At 40.7% G+C, this 15,888-nt stretch overlaps 1 protein-coding gene across 4 annotated transcripts in view; it reads left to right on the plus strand.

Moving 5' to 3' along the window:
* Positions 1-15,888, plus strand: part of DDX46 (DEAD-box helicase 46) — a 37,470-nt gene that overhangs the window by 4,973 nt on the left and 16,609 nt on the right. For all 4 annotated transcript variants that reach the window (XM_081893160.1, XM_081893161.1, XM_081893162.1 and 1 more), the window contains exons 5-14: positions 4,233-4,329; positions 4,849-5,014; positions 6,131-6,288; positions 6,436-6,549; positions 7,783-7,948; positions 8,508-8,628; positions 9,158-9,333; positions 10,154-10,275; positions 12,369-12,447; positions 14,789-14,871. In XM_081893160.1, coding sequence (XP_081749286.1) covers positions 4,233-4,329; positions 4,849-5,014; positions 6,131-6,288; positions 6,436-6,549; positions 7,783-7,948; positions 8,508-8,628; positions 9,158-9,333; positions 10,154-10,275; positions 12,369-12,447; positions 14,789-14,871 — 1,282 coding nt within the window. The remainder of the gene's footprint in view (positions 1-4,232; positions 4,330-4,848; positions 5,015-6,130; positions 6,289-6,435; positions 6,550-7,782; positions 7,949-8,507; positions 8,629-9,157; positions 9,334-10,153; positions 10,276-12,368; positions 12,448-14,788; positions 14,872-15,888) is intronic.

The raw sequence follows: 15,888 nt of genomic DNA on the forward strand, positions 1-15,888 counted from the left end.
GAAGAGCATTGGGGAAATATGCCTAATTGCTTCTGTATGGTATCCAATTAATAAGTTCTTTTCTCCCTTCCCTCTGTCCTGGTGTGAACTGCAAGTAAATTTCTAATGCTTTTGCTGCAACCATTAGCGCTAGAGATGAAATGCCAAGTTTCTGAAAATTCAGAGTCTGACATTAGAGGATTAATTGTTGGGAAATACTACATTATAGAGTCCTTTCCTTTATCAAGTTTTATTACAATATTTCATTTGACTGCTTTGAAATCTGCTTCACCACCACCACAGTGCCAAAAAGGAAGAGCCCCACATTTTTTAACATACGTTTGCCTCATCTGAACTTGGCATGATTGCAGCAGAAACTATCATGATAATAACAACCTTAAAATTTTGCTGAGATCCAGGACAGATGTTTTGCATTTGCCTTCTTCTTAGGTTTGACCTGCTGTTCCACTTTGGTAGACTTTCTCCTTTTAGAACTTTTATTTACCTCAGGCACTTCAGTTCTGTATTCTCTCCCTCTCCCCCCCCCCAATTCCTAAGCTGTATCCACACATTTTTAAAGCAATCCCAATAAAAATGGAAGAGCATGTATGGGCAGTGTTTAGGTACACAGCATTGCAGAGAGTCAGCAAAGACACAAAACAGGAAATGTTGAGTATTGTGAGGGACATGTAATGCAGAGTACTTTTTGTATCTGGCTTCATAATGAGGAAACCATTTCTTCTTGTTGAGGTTCTTAACTTGTATCCAAAAACCTCCTTTCATCCTTCCTGACAGGGGGTTGGTGTTGCATACACAGGTGTTGTTACCTGTACCATTATGATAAAGGTAAAGGGACCCCTGACCATTAGGTCCAGTCTTGGCTCATCTCAATAAAGTGCTCATCTCGTTTTATTGCCCGAGGGAGCCGGCGTACAGCGCTTCCGGGTCATGTGGCCAACATGACTAAGCCACTTCTGGCGAACCAGAGCAGTGCATGGAAACGCTGTTTACCTTCCCGCCAGAGTGGTATCTATTTATCTACTTGCACTTTGACGTGCTTTCAAACTGCTAGGTTGGCAAGAGCAGGGACCGAGCAACGGGAGCTCACCCCGTCGCGGGGATTCGAACCGCCGACCTTATGATTGGCAAGTCCTAGGCTCTTTTATTTAATCCACAGTGCCACCCTCGTCCCCAACCATTATGATAGGGAGCCCTTTATTTTTATTTTTCTGTAAATAATACTATGTAAGAAAAGATTTAGTTCTGTTACTTGTTTGTTGAGTAGCTGCTCTTTATAGAGAGAGTTGTGTGCCTGCTCCACCTAGTGATTGATCTTGGTGCTCTCGTTGCTGGGCATTGTGTTTATCTGCTGTTTCAGTATGCTGGGCTGCAAGAAAATAGCATTGGTGATTCTCTGGCCTCTCAGAAAATCAAACCATTCTTTATAACTTGTTCCTTTGGGGCCTCTGTGCTGCTATCACTACTTTTAGAAAACCTGAAAGAGTCCTCTTTGTTCTACAGATCTGCTTTCTCAAAATTAAAAACAGGTGTGTTAAATGAAAAGTATTGAGCAAGCATGTGGTCAAGGTATACAATAAAAATATGTAAGCCATTTCAGAAATATATCCATCTAGCTTTATCAACCTTATTCTAAAGTCACAAAGATAATGTATTGAAAGTTCAGTGACATAAACTGTTGTTTAAGATAAGCATATGGTTTTTGTTAAAACCTTTCAGTGGGCTCTAAAGAGAACTTTATAAGATTTTACCAAACAAAATGATTTCTACATTTATAGCCAAGGGTTAGCACATGTTTGAATTGGATTTGTCCTTTTTGTGGGAGAAGAGGTGGGAATAATAAAAATCCATAATAAACATGATAAATGGCTTTCATATTGAAGCCAAGTCTGTCAGATTCTGAGGGAAGGTGTGTGTTTTAAAACATTCATTTTAGCCAGCAGTGACTCCTTGGAGGACACTAACACTTCCAAAGCAAGTGCTAAATCACTTAGTGAAACAAGCATTCATTTTTAGTTGATTTGCACAAGCTGTTTCCTTCAAGGAGGTGTAAAATAAACACTGGGACTATTAGTTACGCGTAGGTATTCTGGAAATTAAATTTTCAATAAGTGTTTGCTTTCAAAAAGAAAGAGAGAAAAAGAAAAAAAGAAAGAAAAGATCAAAATGGAGCCTAACACTTGGTATATGCCTATAAATTGTAAATGTCTGAAATTATGTGCATGATGAGGCCAGGATCTAAAGAGGCAAATACAGAGCGCTGCAGACAGTTTTCTTTTCCTTTTGAAGCCCCTTGAGTCACATTGGCATAAGAAGGGCCTGGTGGCTCAGGCCATCTTGTTCAGTGTCCTGCTCTCACCGTAGCAGCCGTATGCCTATGGGAAGCCCACGAGCAGGGCATGTGCAAGAGCACTCTTCCCTCCTACGGTGTCTAGTAACTGATATTCCAAAGCATACTGCCTGTAATTGTGAAGGCAAAGCATATCCATCATGGTTAGTAGCCAATGGTTGTTTTTATTTTTTACTTCCATGAATTTGTCTAAGCTTCTTTCAGAATCATCCAAGTTGGTGGCTGTTACACCTTCCTGTGAAAGCAAATTCCATAGTTGAACTGTGTAAGGAAGACACTTTATTGTATCTTGAATATTCCAAAATTCAGCTTCATTGGGTGTTATGAGACAGAAAGAAAAACTTGTCTATCCACTTTCTTCATGATATGCATACTTTTATAAACTTCTGTCATGCCTCCTCTTACTTGCTATTTCTCTGAATTAAAAAAATATCCAAATACTTCAACTTTTCCTTATAGGGGAGTTTTCCCATCCTCTTGATCATTTTGGTTGCCGTTTTCTGAACCCTATCCAACTCTAAATTATTCTTTTTGATGTGTGGTCACTAGAACTGTACACAGTGTTCCTAATGTCTTCATACCAATAGCTTTGTGTAATGCTGTTATGATATCAGTAGTTTTATTTCCAGCTTCTTTCCTAATGATCCTTACAGCTGCCACACACTGGATCGACACCTTAATTGAACTATCCACTATAACCCCAAGGTCTCATTCCTGGTCAGTCACTGCTAGTTCAGACCCCAGGAGCATATATGTGAAATGCATCACTTTATACTTGTACTCTAGATTGCTTATGAACAAGTTAAAAAGCACTAGTGTGTGGGGCAGTGGTATGCAGTAGGGCCTTTTCAGTGGCGCTCCTACATTTTGGGAACACCTATTTTTAGATGTGTGTCCAATGGCAGCTCTACATATATTTTGAAGGCATGCTAAGGTACAGCTTTTTACTCCAGCTTTTGGGAGTGTTTGGTTGTTTGTGATTGTATACTGGTTATGTTGAACTGAGTTTAGCTGCCATTATTTTATATTGTACTGTCTTTTTGCTGTGTAGCCTGTTCTGTGACCTTGTGGTGTAGGGCAGGTAATAAATGCACCAAATAAGTAATAAATCCTCTCCAGCCAGCATGACAGTAGTTAGGGATGATGGGGTTCTAGTCCATCAATTTTTGGGGACTCAAGGTTGGGGGATGGTGCTTTAGATTATATTTTATGGCTGTAATGTTTTGCACATTTACTTGGGTGTGAATCCTGTTGAACATGATAGTCTTATTTTTTAATAAACAGGTTTGTATCCATCGAATTCAGCATGCTTACTGAACAAATTCTACTTGTTCAATGGAACTTCTCCCTCTTTTCCCCCTGTGTGCCCCTCCAAATCAGCTCTTAGGATTCTACAGTGCAAATCTCCTAATCTGGGAAAAGAGAGGGATGGGAATTTCTGTTGCGTGAATGGAAGTCATTCTGCGAGTGCAATAACATTATTCCCAAACCTTTTGCGTTTCAGAGCACATTTAGGAAACTAAAACTATTACTTTCAGCACAAAATTCAGTATCCCACTTCATGTAAGAAAAACCGGCAGTGCTCAGAACCCCCCTCTCAGTGTGGGCAAAGCACCTGCACATATGCCAAAACAAACAGAATGCACAGGAAAGAAGCAGGCAGCTCACACCCAGCAAAAATTGAGAGAGGCAGGGGGCCTTGACAGGTGCAAAGACTGTGTTTGTGGATGCCATGTTGGGGATTCCAGTGTTAAATAATAATTTTCCATAGTTTATTATTACTTATGTGCAATACCATTTTTGTTTCCTTCACTACACCTAAAGCTTCTTAAGGGAAGCTGACATTCACCATCAGTCATATGCAACTCTTGATACTGTCTTTCAGATCACGATCAAAAGAAAAGGTAGAAGGTGTGGAAGTTAACAAAGAAAAGAAAAAAGAGAAAGAGGACAAAGAAGAAGAAAAGGGTCAAGATGTAAATGTATGTATAGTAACTATTGAAAAGTTTCATTGTTCAATAATGGGCACAATACTGTAGTTTATCGACTTCATAGTGTTTCTAATGCTGTATAAAGTCTTGTTTCTCTGCATGTAGCACAAACATCTGTTCTAAATCATCCTTCTGGACAGAATGTAGTGGCTCAATAGAGGACTTCTAACAAGTAGAACATAAGCTACATTTGTGTTGTGACTGTGGGCATTTACTTACTGCTGCTGTAACAACAGTTTCTTGTAATTACAGCTGTGCAGCTGGAACCTGCTTGCTTTTTCCTATGTTCTGCTGCTTATGTTTTGCTTCATTAGTGAATGAAACACAGTAGCTGTCCAAGGCACAGAATGACAGTACTTAATTCTCCAAGAGAGTAGACTTGTATTGTTACACATGAGTTTCCCAAGATTTTATGTTGGATGTGACTGGCAATGTCTTGCATCTCCTTTTAGAAAAACAGAGTTCATGTCAGTGATCAGTAACTGCATATGGTTGCTTCTTCTCCCTCAGAATTTCGATCAGAACAAACTAGAAGAGGAAATGAGGAAGCGAAAAGAAAGAGTAGAGAAATGGAGAGAAGAACAGCGCAAAAAGGCTATGGAAAATATAGGAGAACTAAAGAAAGAAATTGAAGAAATGAAGCAGGGGAAAAAATGGAGCTTAGAAGATGATGATGGTATTAACTTCTTATGTAACTAATTGTGGGGAGGGAAGCCTTTTTGTTGCTGTTGAACATGTGCAGATATGGAAGATCATGTGCTGTACAATGTCATATGTACTTTACTTTTTTGCATTCAAAGTGGTTAAGGGAGAGGGGAAGATATGGGCTGCATTTGCATGTCATGCTAAGCCCAAACCATGGCCGATAGTATGCAAATATGCAAACTCCCAAGGAGGAAATAACACCCGCTTTACTCCTTCCCAGACTTCTTAGTTTGCTGCTGTGTAGCAGCTAAGCCGAGGTTTGGTTCAGTGTGTTGTCTGAACCTAGGATCATGGTTGAGGTCTCTCCTGAACTATGATATGTAGCCAAGGTTTGCAGATACAGGTCCTAGTTAGGTAGGGGAGACATTAGCCACAATCCCATATTCGGACGACACACTAAGCCAAACATTGGCTTAGCTGCCATCCCATGCTGGGAAGGAGCAAAATAGGTGCACGCTCCTTGTTAGGAACCAGCATTTTTGCATTGTCATGATAAATCATTCATTGGTTTACAGTGATGTGCAAACCCAGCCATTGGGTTGGGCCCATGTTAAGCTTCTGAGCCTATATGAACTGACCCAGACCCTGTGATCATCATCTGAGGTCCTTTGTGTGCCCCCTCCATGGGAGGTCCAGAGAGTGGCAACATAAGAATGGGCCTATTTTGTGGTGTATCCCTGTTTGTGGAATGCTGTCCCAAGGGCAGCTTGCCTGGTGCCTTCATTACATATCTTTAGGTACCAGGTGTAAATGTTTCTCTATAAGTAGGCCTTTGCCTGATTAAATATTCTATGGCCTCTTAAACGTGTTTGTGGGAGGGGATTTGTTTTTATTATATTTATGTATTTGTGTTCTCACTTTCTATTTTTATGTTGTGAACCACTCTGTGATCTTTGGATGAATACAGTATACAAATATTATAATGATGATGATAAATGGATGCATGCAAGTGTTAAGAGTTTTCCAAGTTGTTTGCCAAGAAGAAACAATTTGATTCATTTGTTTATGAAAGCATGAATTGTAATTGTACACACTTCTTGTATCTCAGAATGGTATTAAATACTGTTAAAATCTCTTTTTGCATTAGATGATGATGAAGAAACTGCAGAAGGGGAAAAGGAAGGTAATGAGATTGAAGATGAAGAACTTGATCCATTAGATGCATATATGGAAGAAGTGAAAGAAGAGGTTAAGAAGTTCAATATGAGAAGTGTAAAAGGTGGAGGTGGAGGTGGAAGTGAAAAGGTAAATTTTAAAAAATCATGTTCAGGTCTTAAAATAGTATATGTGCATTAAATCTGAAATATATGAGATCAAAACTAGTACTCTATAGGGTTTGCTAGTAGGATGGCTTGTAAAATTTCTAATGTTTATGACCTTTTCTTTTTAAAGAAATCTGGGCCAACAGTTACTAAAGTAGTAACAGTGGTGAAAACCAAAAAAGCATCTCCAGAAACAGAAAAGAAGAAAGGAGAACTTATGGTGAATGACCAAGATGCAATGGAGGTAATTACAACATGCCAAATTGTTTATTTTGCCATATGAAATCCCCTATCAAGTTTATAGATTTTAGAAAATAGTTTGTTTTAACTATGTATGTAACCCAGTTTTGTGGTGTTTACCAATCTATATGCAAAACTGTATATTTCCCACAGGAAAAAATGAAGAGTTGCCATAGGCGTTGTGAAATATAATGGCATTTGCCTATACTTAAGTCTTAATACCTTCCTTTTGAGATTTATAGTTTCAGAACTGCAGAGTCTCTGATAATAATTAGAAGTAAGAAGGATTAGGATAAGCATCTTGCAAGGCCTTATGGTGGCAACAGAAGAGGGCAGCAATAGTAGTGGGGGCTTACAAGGCCTCGCCATGGTGGAAAGAAGTGGTGGCGGCCTGCAAATCCTCCTGGCGGTAGTGGGAGGTGGTGGTAGAAGCTGTGGCAGCCTGCCTCAGCAAGGCCTTGCAGGCCACCTCTGCTTCTGCTAGCGTCTCCTGCCACCACTGCAAGGCCTCACAGGCCACTGCTGCCGCCACCGCCATGAGAAAGGCTTGCAGGGCGTTGCCGCTTTTGCCACTGTGGCAAGGCATTGAAGGCCACTACTACTGACGCCACCTCGACAAGGCCTCGCAGGCTGCTGTCGCTGCTGCTGCCCACCGCCATGACAAGGCTTCTCAGGCTGCTGATTATTGTGCCACTGCTGCCAGGCTGCTGTGGCTACTGCCCCCCCCCCCGGTTGTTGATTTTGCCACTGCCAGGCTGCTGCTGCCTCTGTGTCAGGGAAGAGTGCCACCTAGAAGGCCTGCTGGCAGTCTGGCAGTCCCAGATTATTTCTTTTCACTATGACTCATCACCATTCTTTGGATTGTCCTGAGTACCACCATTTGCCAAGTCCCAAACCAAAAATTTGGATGAATTTTGGCTTTCCTGCTGCTGAAAGTGGCCATGAGGTGATTGATAATATCATCATTTATCAGTTTTAGACCTGTAAGTAGTAGCAGTTGCTAGGACAGTGTCCTGTTCGCTTCTGCATATTTCCTTATTTCAGATATTGTGATATACCATGATGTTTAGCTGGTGATATATTGCTATATTGGAAAGCAGTTATTGCCCAGCCCTAGACTGCTCTTAGTATAACTTTCAGTTAGCAAGGTAAGGTAAACATGCTCTGCAGAAAGCAGATTTTGCCTGAATATTACTTTGCCTGAATGTTTGGCTTTTGTGATTTTATAACTCAACAGTATTCTTCTGAAGAGGAGGAAGTAGATCTCCAGACTGCACTGACAGGGTACCAGACCAAACATAGGAAATTGCTGGAACCAGTGGATCATGGGAAGATTGAATATGAGCCCTACAGGAAAAACTTCTATGTTGAAGTCCCAGAGCTGGCTAAGATGACTCAGGAAGGTAATAACAACCGACAAAGTAGTAGTAACTCTAGTTTCAGAGCTGTTGCATTTCAGATGACCATGGATAAAAATAGGGAGATACCTGGCATACAGTAAGCATTCACGCTTACGTGGGGCTACATTCTGGGGATTGCACTATTTTGTATATAGTGCATATACAGCCAATTTTGTATATAGTCTAAACGCATTGGGTACAATGTTGGTGGGATTGCCAAATTCTTTTCTCCTGAACACCCACACCCTTCCCCACTTTTAATTTTTTTCTTTTTCTCCAAGTGCTTAAAGCTGAATGTACACAAGTTAATTACGCATAAGTTGTAAGCTTACTGTGTTAGGAAAAGAGAGTCATCAACATATATTAATGCCTATATTAATGCATAACACTGTCTTTTGTAGTCATGCTTACAACATAGAAAGCTTATTGGAAATCTCAATATGCTTTATCAAAAACATTGCTGCAGAGGTCAATAATATCATATGTGCAGAGAATATCTTACAAGAGGGCATTGATTTATGTGGATAAGTTAATCAGTATGCTAATCTGGATTGTGTTTCAGAGGTGAATGCATATAGGCTGGAAATGGAAGGAATTATAGTCAAGGGTAAAGGATGTCCTAAGCCAATTAAAACCTGGGTACAGTGTGGTATTTCTATGAAAATCTTGAGTTCCATGAAAAAGTAAGTGAACAACAGCAAAATGAAGCATGCATGTCTTGAAGTGTATATGAATTCTCCTTGTGTCTTTGCTTTCTGACTTGTACTGTTAATAATAATAATAATAATAATAATAATAATAATAATAATAATAAATAATTTATTTATACCCTGCCCATCTGGCTGGGTTTCCCCAGCCACTGTGGGCGGCTTCCAACAAAACACTAAAATACAATAACCTATTAAACATTAAAAGCTTCCCTAAACAGGCCTGCCTTCAGATGTCTTCTAAAAGTTTGGTAGTTATTTCTTTGCAGTACACAGTTACCATGTGGGTCTGTGTAAAAGAAATTATCTAACAAGGGCATTCAAATTCAAGATTTCAGGGTAGCTACAGGTAACTTAATTATTTAGTGTCACTTGTTCACTAATCATATATATGTTGCGATGTATTTTAATTTCAATTAATAATTTTGACTCTGTAATTTTTTTTAAAAAATGTGCATAATAGAAAGTTCAGGTTCTTAACATACAATCTCTGATTTCCTTTAAGGCATGGCTATGAGAAGCCCACCCCTATCCAAGCCCAGGCTATACCTGCAATTATGGGTGGACGTGATTTAATTGGCATTGCTAAAACAGGAAGTGGAAAGACTATTGCTTTTCTATTGCCCATGTTCAGGCACATCATGGATCAGAGACCACTGGAAGAAGGAGAGGGTCCAATAGGTACATGATAGCAACATTCTTTTTAATGCCTTGCTGTTTGTGTGCAGGTTAATAATTAATTTAATGGATCAACCATGAACTGGAAGTGAACTATGAAAGGAAATACCTGCTTGTGCTATATAGTTATAATTTCACTATTAAATTTGGTAACTGTTCTCCTTGCCAGGCGGAGGGGAAGACAATACAGGATATGCTTTGCTTCTGTGTTGCAGGTGTTTCTTAAATGTTAATTTCTTCTAGCAGAATATGTGTGGGTTAGTTTATGGAGCCATCCTCAAGTTTCCTTCCCTCCCCAATCTTTCTTCCCAAACACCGCCTCATATATATTGAGGTACTGGGTGCTACTAAGCAACTTCAGGATTTACTAAGGAAAAGCACCAGGTTGCAGTTCAAAGGAGAAAGGAGCACAGCAGGAAATGTGCAGCAAAATGAGGAACAAAACTGAAACAAAATGCAAAGGATGGTTGTCTGAATGTGCCTGTAAGCCACCAAGCTAGAGCTTTGCCAATTTGTTATCTAAAAAAAGCAAGTTCGTGGCTTAATGGGAAGAAATTGGATGAAATTCATATTTACCTTGTTTCTTTAAACACTTTTATATTGTACATAAAATCCTATACATCTATAAAATACCGATTACTGTGACATATTAGATTTCTCTCACAAAAGAAAATTGTGTCAATCTAGAAATTGGATTTCTTTTGTGGAAGGAAATCTCGCTACCTTCTAAGCATGTGTTGGAAGTAAGGTGCTGAAAATGGTGAGATTTGTTTATGAGTAAAGAGTCAGGATTTTTGTGATTACACTGCTTTGTTCTTTTCAGCTGTTATTATGACTCCTACTCGAGAGCTGGCTTTACAAATTACAAAGGAGTGCAAGAAGTTCTCAAAGACACTTGGGGTTAGAGTTGTATGTGTATATGGAGGAACAGGAATAAGTGAACAGGTACATATAAATCTTGTCTCTCTATTCATAGTGTCTTGATTTGTATTGCTATCGGTGCAGAACTTGTTTGGATGCTTTTTCTTTTTTAGGTTTCAAGTTGCTTCTCTGTAAGAGTTGTTTAATTTAGAGAGAATACGAAGGTTACTATTTTGGTTCCATAGAGGCATGAGCTGGGCTCTGCTCTTGCAGCAGCCTTCCATGGCTATTCCACACTACACCCACCCCAAGAGGGACAGGACACCCACCGGGGCGGGGGGGGGGTCCTGTTTCTTCTCTGATGCATACATTAGCAAAGGGGGCTTTTTGCTGAAGGATTTCAAAATCACCATCTTAGTAGCTCAGTAGGTAGAACATGAGACTCTTAATCTCTGGGTCATGGGTTCAAGCAAAAGATTGGGCAAAAGATTCTTGCATTGCTTGCAGGGGGTTGGACTAGATGACCTTTATGGTTTCTGCCAACTCTACAGATGTATGAAACTGAATATGTTCCTATTCTGGTAAAAATTTTAAGAACTTTAAGTTTTGTTGTTGAACCCACAGCTGTTGTTTTGACTGCAGAGTTGCTTTCACAATTTACCGTATTTTTCGCCCTATAGGACGCACTTTTCCCCCTCCAAAAATGAAGGGGAAATCTGGGTGCGTCCTATGGTGCGAATGCAGGCTTTCGCTGAAGCTTGGAGAGCAAGAGGGGTCGGTGCGCACCAACCCCTCTCACTCTCCAGGCTTCAGGAAGACATCCACAGCCTAGGCAGCCCTGCGGGAGTTCCCACAGGGCTGTCTAGGCTGCAGATAGCAGCCTGCTTCCCGCAGCGCCAGGCGTGCTGAAAGCAGAGCGCCCGGCGCTTCAGGAACACATCCACAGCCTAGGCAGCCCTGCGGGAACTCCCGCAGGGCTGCCTAGGCTGTGGATGTCTTCCTGAAGCCTGGAGAGCGAGAGGGGTTGGTGAGGGGGAACTCCCGCAGGGCTGTCTAGGCTGCGGACAGCAGCCTGCTTCCCGGAGCGCCAGGCGCGCTGAAAGCAGAGCGCCCGGCGCTTTGGGAACACATCCACAGCCTAGGCAGCCCTGCGGGAGTTCCCCGCAGGGCTCCCCACGCTGCGGATAGCAGCCTGCCGCCCGGCGTGAAGGGCACCCTGAAGCAGAGCGCCCCTCGCGCCGGGCAGACATCCGCAGCATGGGGAGCCCCAGGCTGCGGATAGCAGCCTGCCGCCCGGCACGAGGAGTGCCCTGAAGCAGAGCGCCCCTTGCGCCGGGCAGACATCCGCAGCGTGGGGAGCCCTGCAGGAGTTCCCCGCAGGGCTCCCCACACTGCGGATAGCAGCCTGCCACCCGGCGCGAAGGGCGCCCTGAAGCCGGGCAGCGCCCCATGTGCCGGGCAGACATCGGCCAGCCCCACAAGCTTGGGGGACAGCAGGGAGGCGCAGCGCCGCTATCCCGCTGTTCCTCGACCTGGTTCGGTTTCCCCGACCTGGTTTTGGGGGGGAAATAAAGGAAAAATTTTTTTCCTTTATTTCCCCCCCAAAAAACTAGGTGCGTCCTATGGGAGGAAAAATACGGTAGATAGTAATTGGGAGTTTCCCAGCGGCATATTTGGGACATTCCACACTTAATAATTCACAAGAAATGGAATGTATTGAGTCTAAACTCTGCCGCATAACAAGAGCGCAGTATTCAACTAAGTTTTATTTGGAATAGACCCATTGAAATTATGGCTAAGTTAGCTCCATTAATTTCACTGATTCTACAGTAAAAGCTGGATACCACCCAAGGCAATTTAAATTACAATAGGTTGGATGCAGACTTTGCCTTCTATAAACAAAAGGCCGCCCTGAGCTAGCCAACTGCAGATTAATCTTTGTGGGACACCATAGTAAGTAAGGTATTTGCAAGCATCTTACTATGTTTTGATTTGTTTTAACTGACAAAAAATGAGCCCGTCAGATGTTGCAGGGGAATAGTACCCCCAACCTTTAATGTTTACAGCTGAGGGAATTGGTACTAAATCAGTGATGAGTAGAATAAATTGCTTAAGGGTTGCTGATAATACCATAAGTGTTATATATTTTAATTTTCCTCAACTTATTTTATAACCAGATTGCTGAACTGAAAAGGGGTGCTGAAATAATCGTTTGCACACCTGGCCGCATGATTGACATGTTGGCAGCTAACAATGGTAAGAAGAGACTTTCATTTAATGATTTTCTTTAATGATAAATAAATGGAACATTTTATTCATAAATGGAATTCTGGAAGTTATGTATTTCTTGAAGCTGTGATATCAGATATCGTGAATACAGTTATAAAAATGGTTCTTTCCAATAACTTTTAGATGTGGGTCTTATAAGTGAAGGACAGTAACTCTTAAGAATTTCTTAGAACAAGTACATGCATTTTAGATTTATATATCAACTTCAAAATTGGCTTACTTAGGATTACGGTTTCTTAATTTGAAGTTATGCTGCCTGTCTGATGCTTGTTGACATTAATGCAACATAGTAATTAACTTTAGTTGAAGGAAATATAGCTGCACATTTCTAAATTGAAGTAAATCCACAATTCATTTTCAACAAAAACATGAAATTTCTCCCATGTATCGTAAGTTTTTCGTCTCAGTACAACTCAATATACTAAACAGAGATATTGCAGCTTTAAAATGCTTTTTATTTCCGTATTGCATGCTTGTCAAATAATGTTTGATTTGCTTAAATATTGTACTTCAAAACCTCTACTAAACTGTTGACATTTGACTTCTGTGGGAAAAGTTCCTTCAAGAATTATAGAACTGGGCTTCCAAGACTTAAGCCATCAAAGGTAGGTACATCATTGCAGTTCCCAAGCAATGTACACTTTTAGGAGCTGAATAAATAATGAAAATTCTGCCAATTAAAATGGGATAATAACATGTGTATTTAGTCCTGAAGGAGGAGATTTACCTTTTATCCGTTTAAATTAGCTACCTTAAAAGCCACATTAAAACAGCTTTTCTTTAAAGCAATATCCTTGCTTCAAAATAGCTAAATTGTGTGTTCCTCCCCTTGTGTGTAACTCAGTCCAGCATCCAAATAAGTAGTTGAGAAATTCAGATCATAATTGATGATTGAGGTGGAAGTAACCTAGGGATCTGCAGAATTAAAGAATCACCTGGAAGGGAGCTTGTGGTGGAGTGCATAACCCCTATGCTGTGGAGAAAGTTCCATGCTTTCTTAGATTTTAATGTCCCCCAAACTTCATGTCAGGGTTCTGCTCTTCCCATGTTCAGAGGAGGTTGGGTAGGGTTTTTCCTGCCTTACCCATTCCCTTTACAGCATATAGAAGCAGCAATACCTGCGGGTTTTAGACATTTCAATTCTTCCCTAGTTTTAAGTGTTTAAGGGTTTTGTTGTTAAAACTCAATCTGCTCTCATGTAATTCCGAATCACATGAGATTAGATCCTAAAATCCCAAGTGGACAGCACTACCACAAATGCAGGGTGTGTATGTGTTTTCTGACCCCACCCCTTATTTTTTCATCCACACCCTGTGCTTCACACTGATTCATGACCCCCTAGTGTGGTGGGGGGAGGGCTTAGGATGTTGCTGCTAATGGAGGGGGGAACCCACAAATTGCATATGCAATGTGTGTAGGGCAGTGTGTTCTACTTACATATGGGGGTTCTTCAGTTCAGTGATATAATGTAGAATTGCTACTGTGTACAACATTTAAGTTTAGCTTCAAGTGCCTTTTGTATTGGCACTTCTGAAGGAATCTGTTGTGATTTATTTTTAAAGACAAATTCTTTGAGTTTAGACCATAAAATAAGACAAAAGACATACTATGCATAGGCCCATTTGCCACTACAATTGGGGTAGCTTTTTAAAGACTAAATTATAAGTGTTAAGGTGTGTCTGAAGGTATGCAAAATGGGGCTTATAAAATTCTTGTTGTTAGTTGCTGTCTAGATGATTCTCCTTATCTTCAAATCAGTGTGAGAGGTGCTGCTTCTGACGAGAAAAAAAAAACCAGTGATAAAACTTTTGTCTTCTTTGTGGTTACTTTCACCCATCCTAAATATTTCAAATAATAATCTATGTAGAGGCTTTTTTGGGGCTTCTTCAGTTAGCTCTTGAACTTTGCCTTCCACACATGCGCTGTAATCTCTAATATGTTTTTTTCTAGGTGGCGCTCACAGATAGTGGCTGATGTGGCTCGTTGCTTCACCTCAGTCTTAGTTTTATGATGTGTTTTGGTGAGGGCTGTTTTCTGAATTTTACAGGTTCTTCTGGCCCTGTACTGGTATGCAAGAGAGGAGTTTGACAAAATAATGGGCCTTGTGCATCAGTACACAATTGCCAAAATGTCAGTGGAGCAAGAGATAAGGCATTTAGCAAATTGCTTTTCTAAAATAAATATAACGTTTAATGTTTGTTTAGCCAGTAGTCAGAATATGTACCATTTTATTTACATTTGCTGTTGAAGAAAAATGGCCTTTAGATTTATTCTTGTTTCTCTTTATTTTTCTCTCGCCTTTTCATAGGTCGAGTGACAAATCTTCGGAGAGTGACATATGTTGTCCTTGATGAAGCTGATAGAATGTTTGACATGGGCTTTGAGCCTCAGGTGAGAATGGGAAACTACTAGACTTAGAATAATTGTATTGTAGGAGTTGGAAGAAGTTATGTGTGTCTTTTTAGTTCAGACCTTGGGCCACATTGCAACCCTTCAGGTCTTTCTATCTGGTCCTTGGAACTCTCCCTAAACCACATCCTGGCTCTGCTTTGCACCATCCTTGAGTGTTTTGCCTAGTCTCAGTTTGTCCTTGAACACTAATAATGCTACTTGCTTGGCTGGATGAAAGATAGAGAAGGATGTGTAAACAGGTGTAGAAACTAGTTTGCTGTAAAAAGCAAAATTAATATTTGTTCTGCCCATCGTTACCTCTGCCCTTGCCCATGTGGCCTCTGAAAGATGCCTAAAAGTGATTTCAGCTCCCAAGACAAAAATAGTTCTTCCATCCATTGTTTAGAACATACTTGAGTAATCTGAAATGGGTGCCTGGAAAGTTCACAGGCTTGGCTGGCACATACTTAGCCCTATAGTGCTGCCTGCTCCCCAGTTCAGTAGACTATATACAAAATAGCATCAGGCAACAACAAAAGGGATGTATTTAAGAAACTCTAGAAGGCTTATGCTTGTGGCAAACTTATCAGAAATATTAGCCACCACTAATTTAGACACAGAAGTTTCTTTCCTGTAGAATGCAGGGGGGTTGTTCTGCACTTTTTGTTGCAGAATTTGTACAGAAGTAGACATGCAAAAATAATCCTTATAGGAGATTGTCACATGCCCAACAGTAAACAATGTCCCCAATATTCACTTGCTTTCCAATTACAATTTTCTTTCAGTAAATGAAAAAGCACTGAGAGCATATTGCTATTTGAGTATTTGTACAACCAATGTAAAGTGTTGGGGTAAACCAGGCATAGGCAATCTCAGCCCTCCAGGTGTTTTGGGACTACAATTCCCATCATCCCTGACCACTGATCTTGTTAGCTAGTGATCATGGGAGTTGTAGTTCCAAAACATCTGGAGGGCTGAGTTTGCCTATGCCTGCTATGTTCCATAGGCTTTTGCAAA

The sequence above is a fragment of the Podarcis melisellensis genome (genome assembly GCF_964234715.1).
Source record: "Podarcis melisellensis genome assembly, chromosome: 2".
Taxonomy (NCBI): Eukaryota; Metazoa; Chordata; class Lepidosauria; order Squamata; family Lacertidae; genus Podarcis; species Podarcis melisellensis.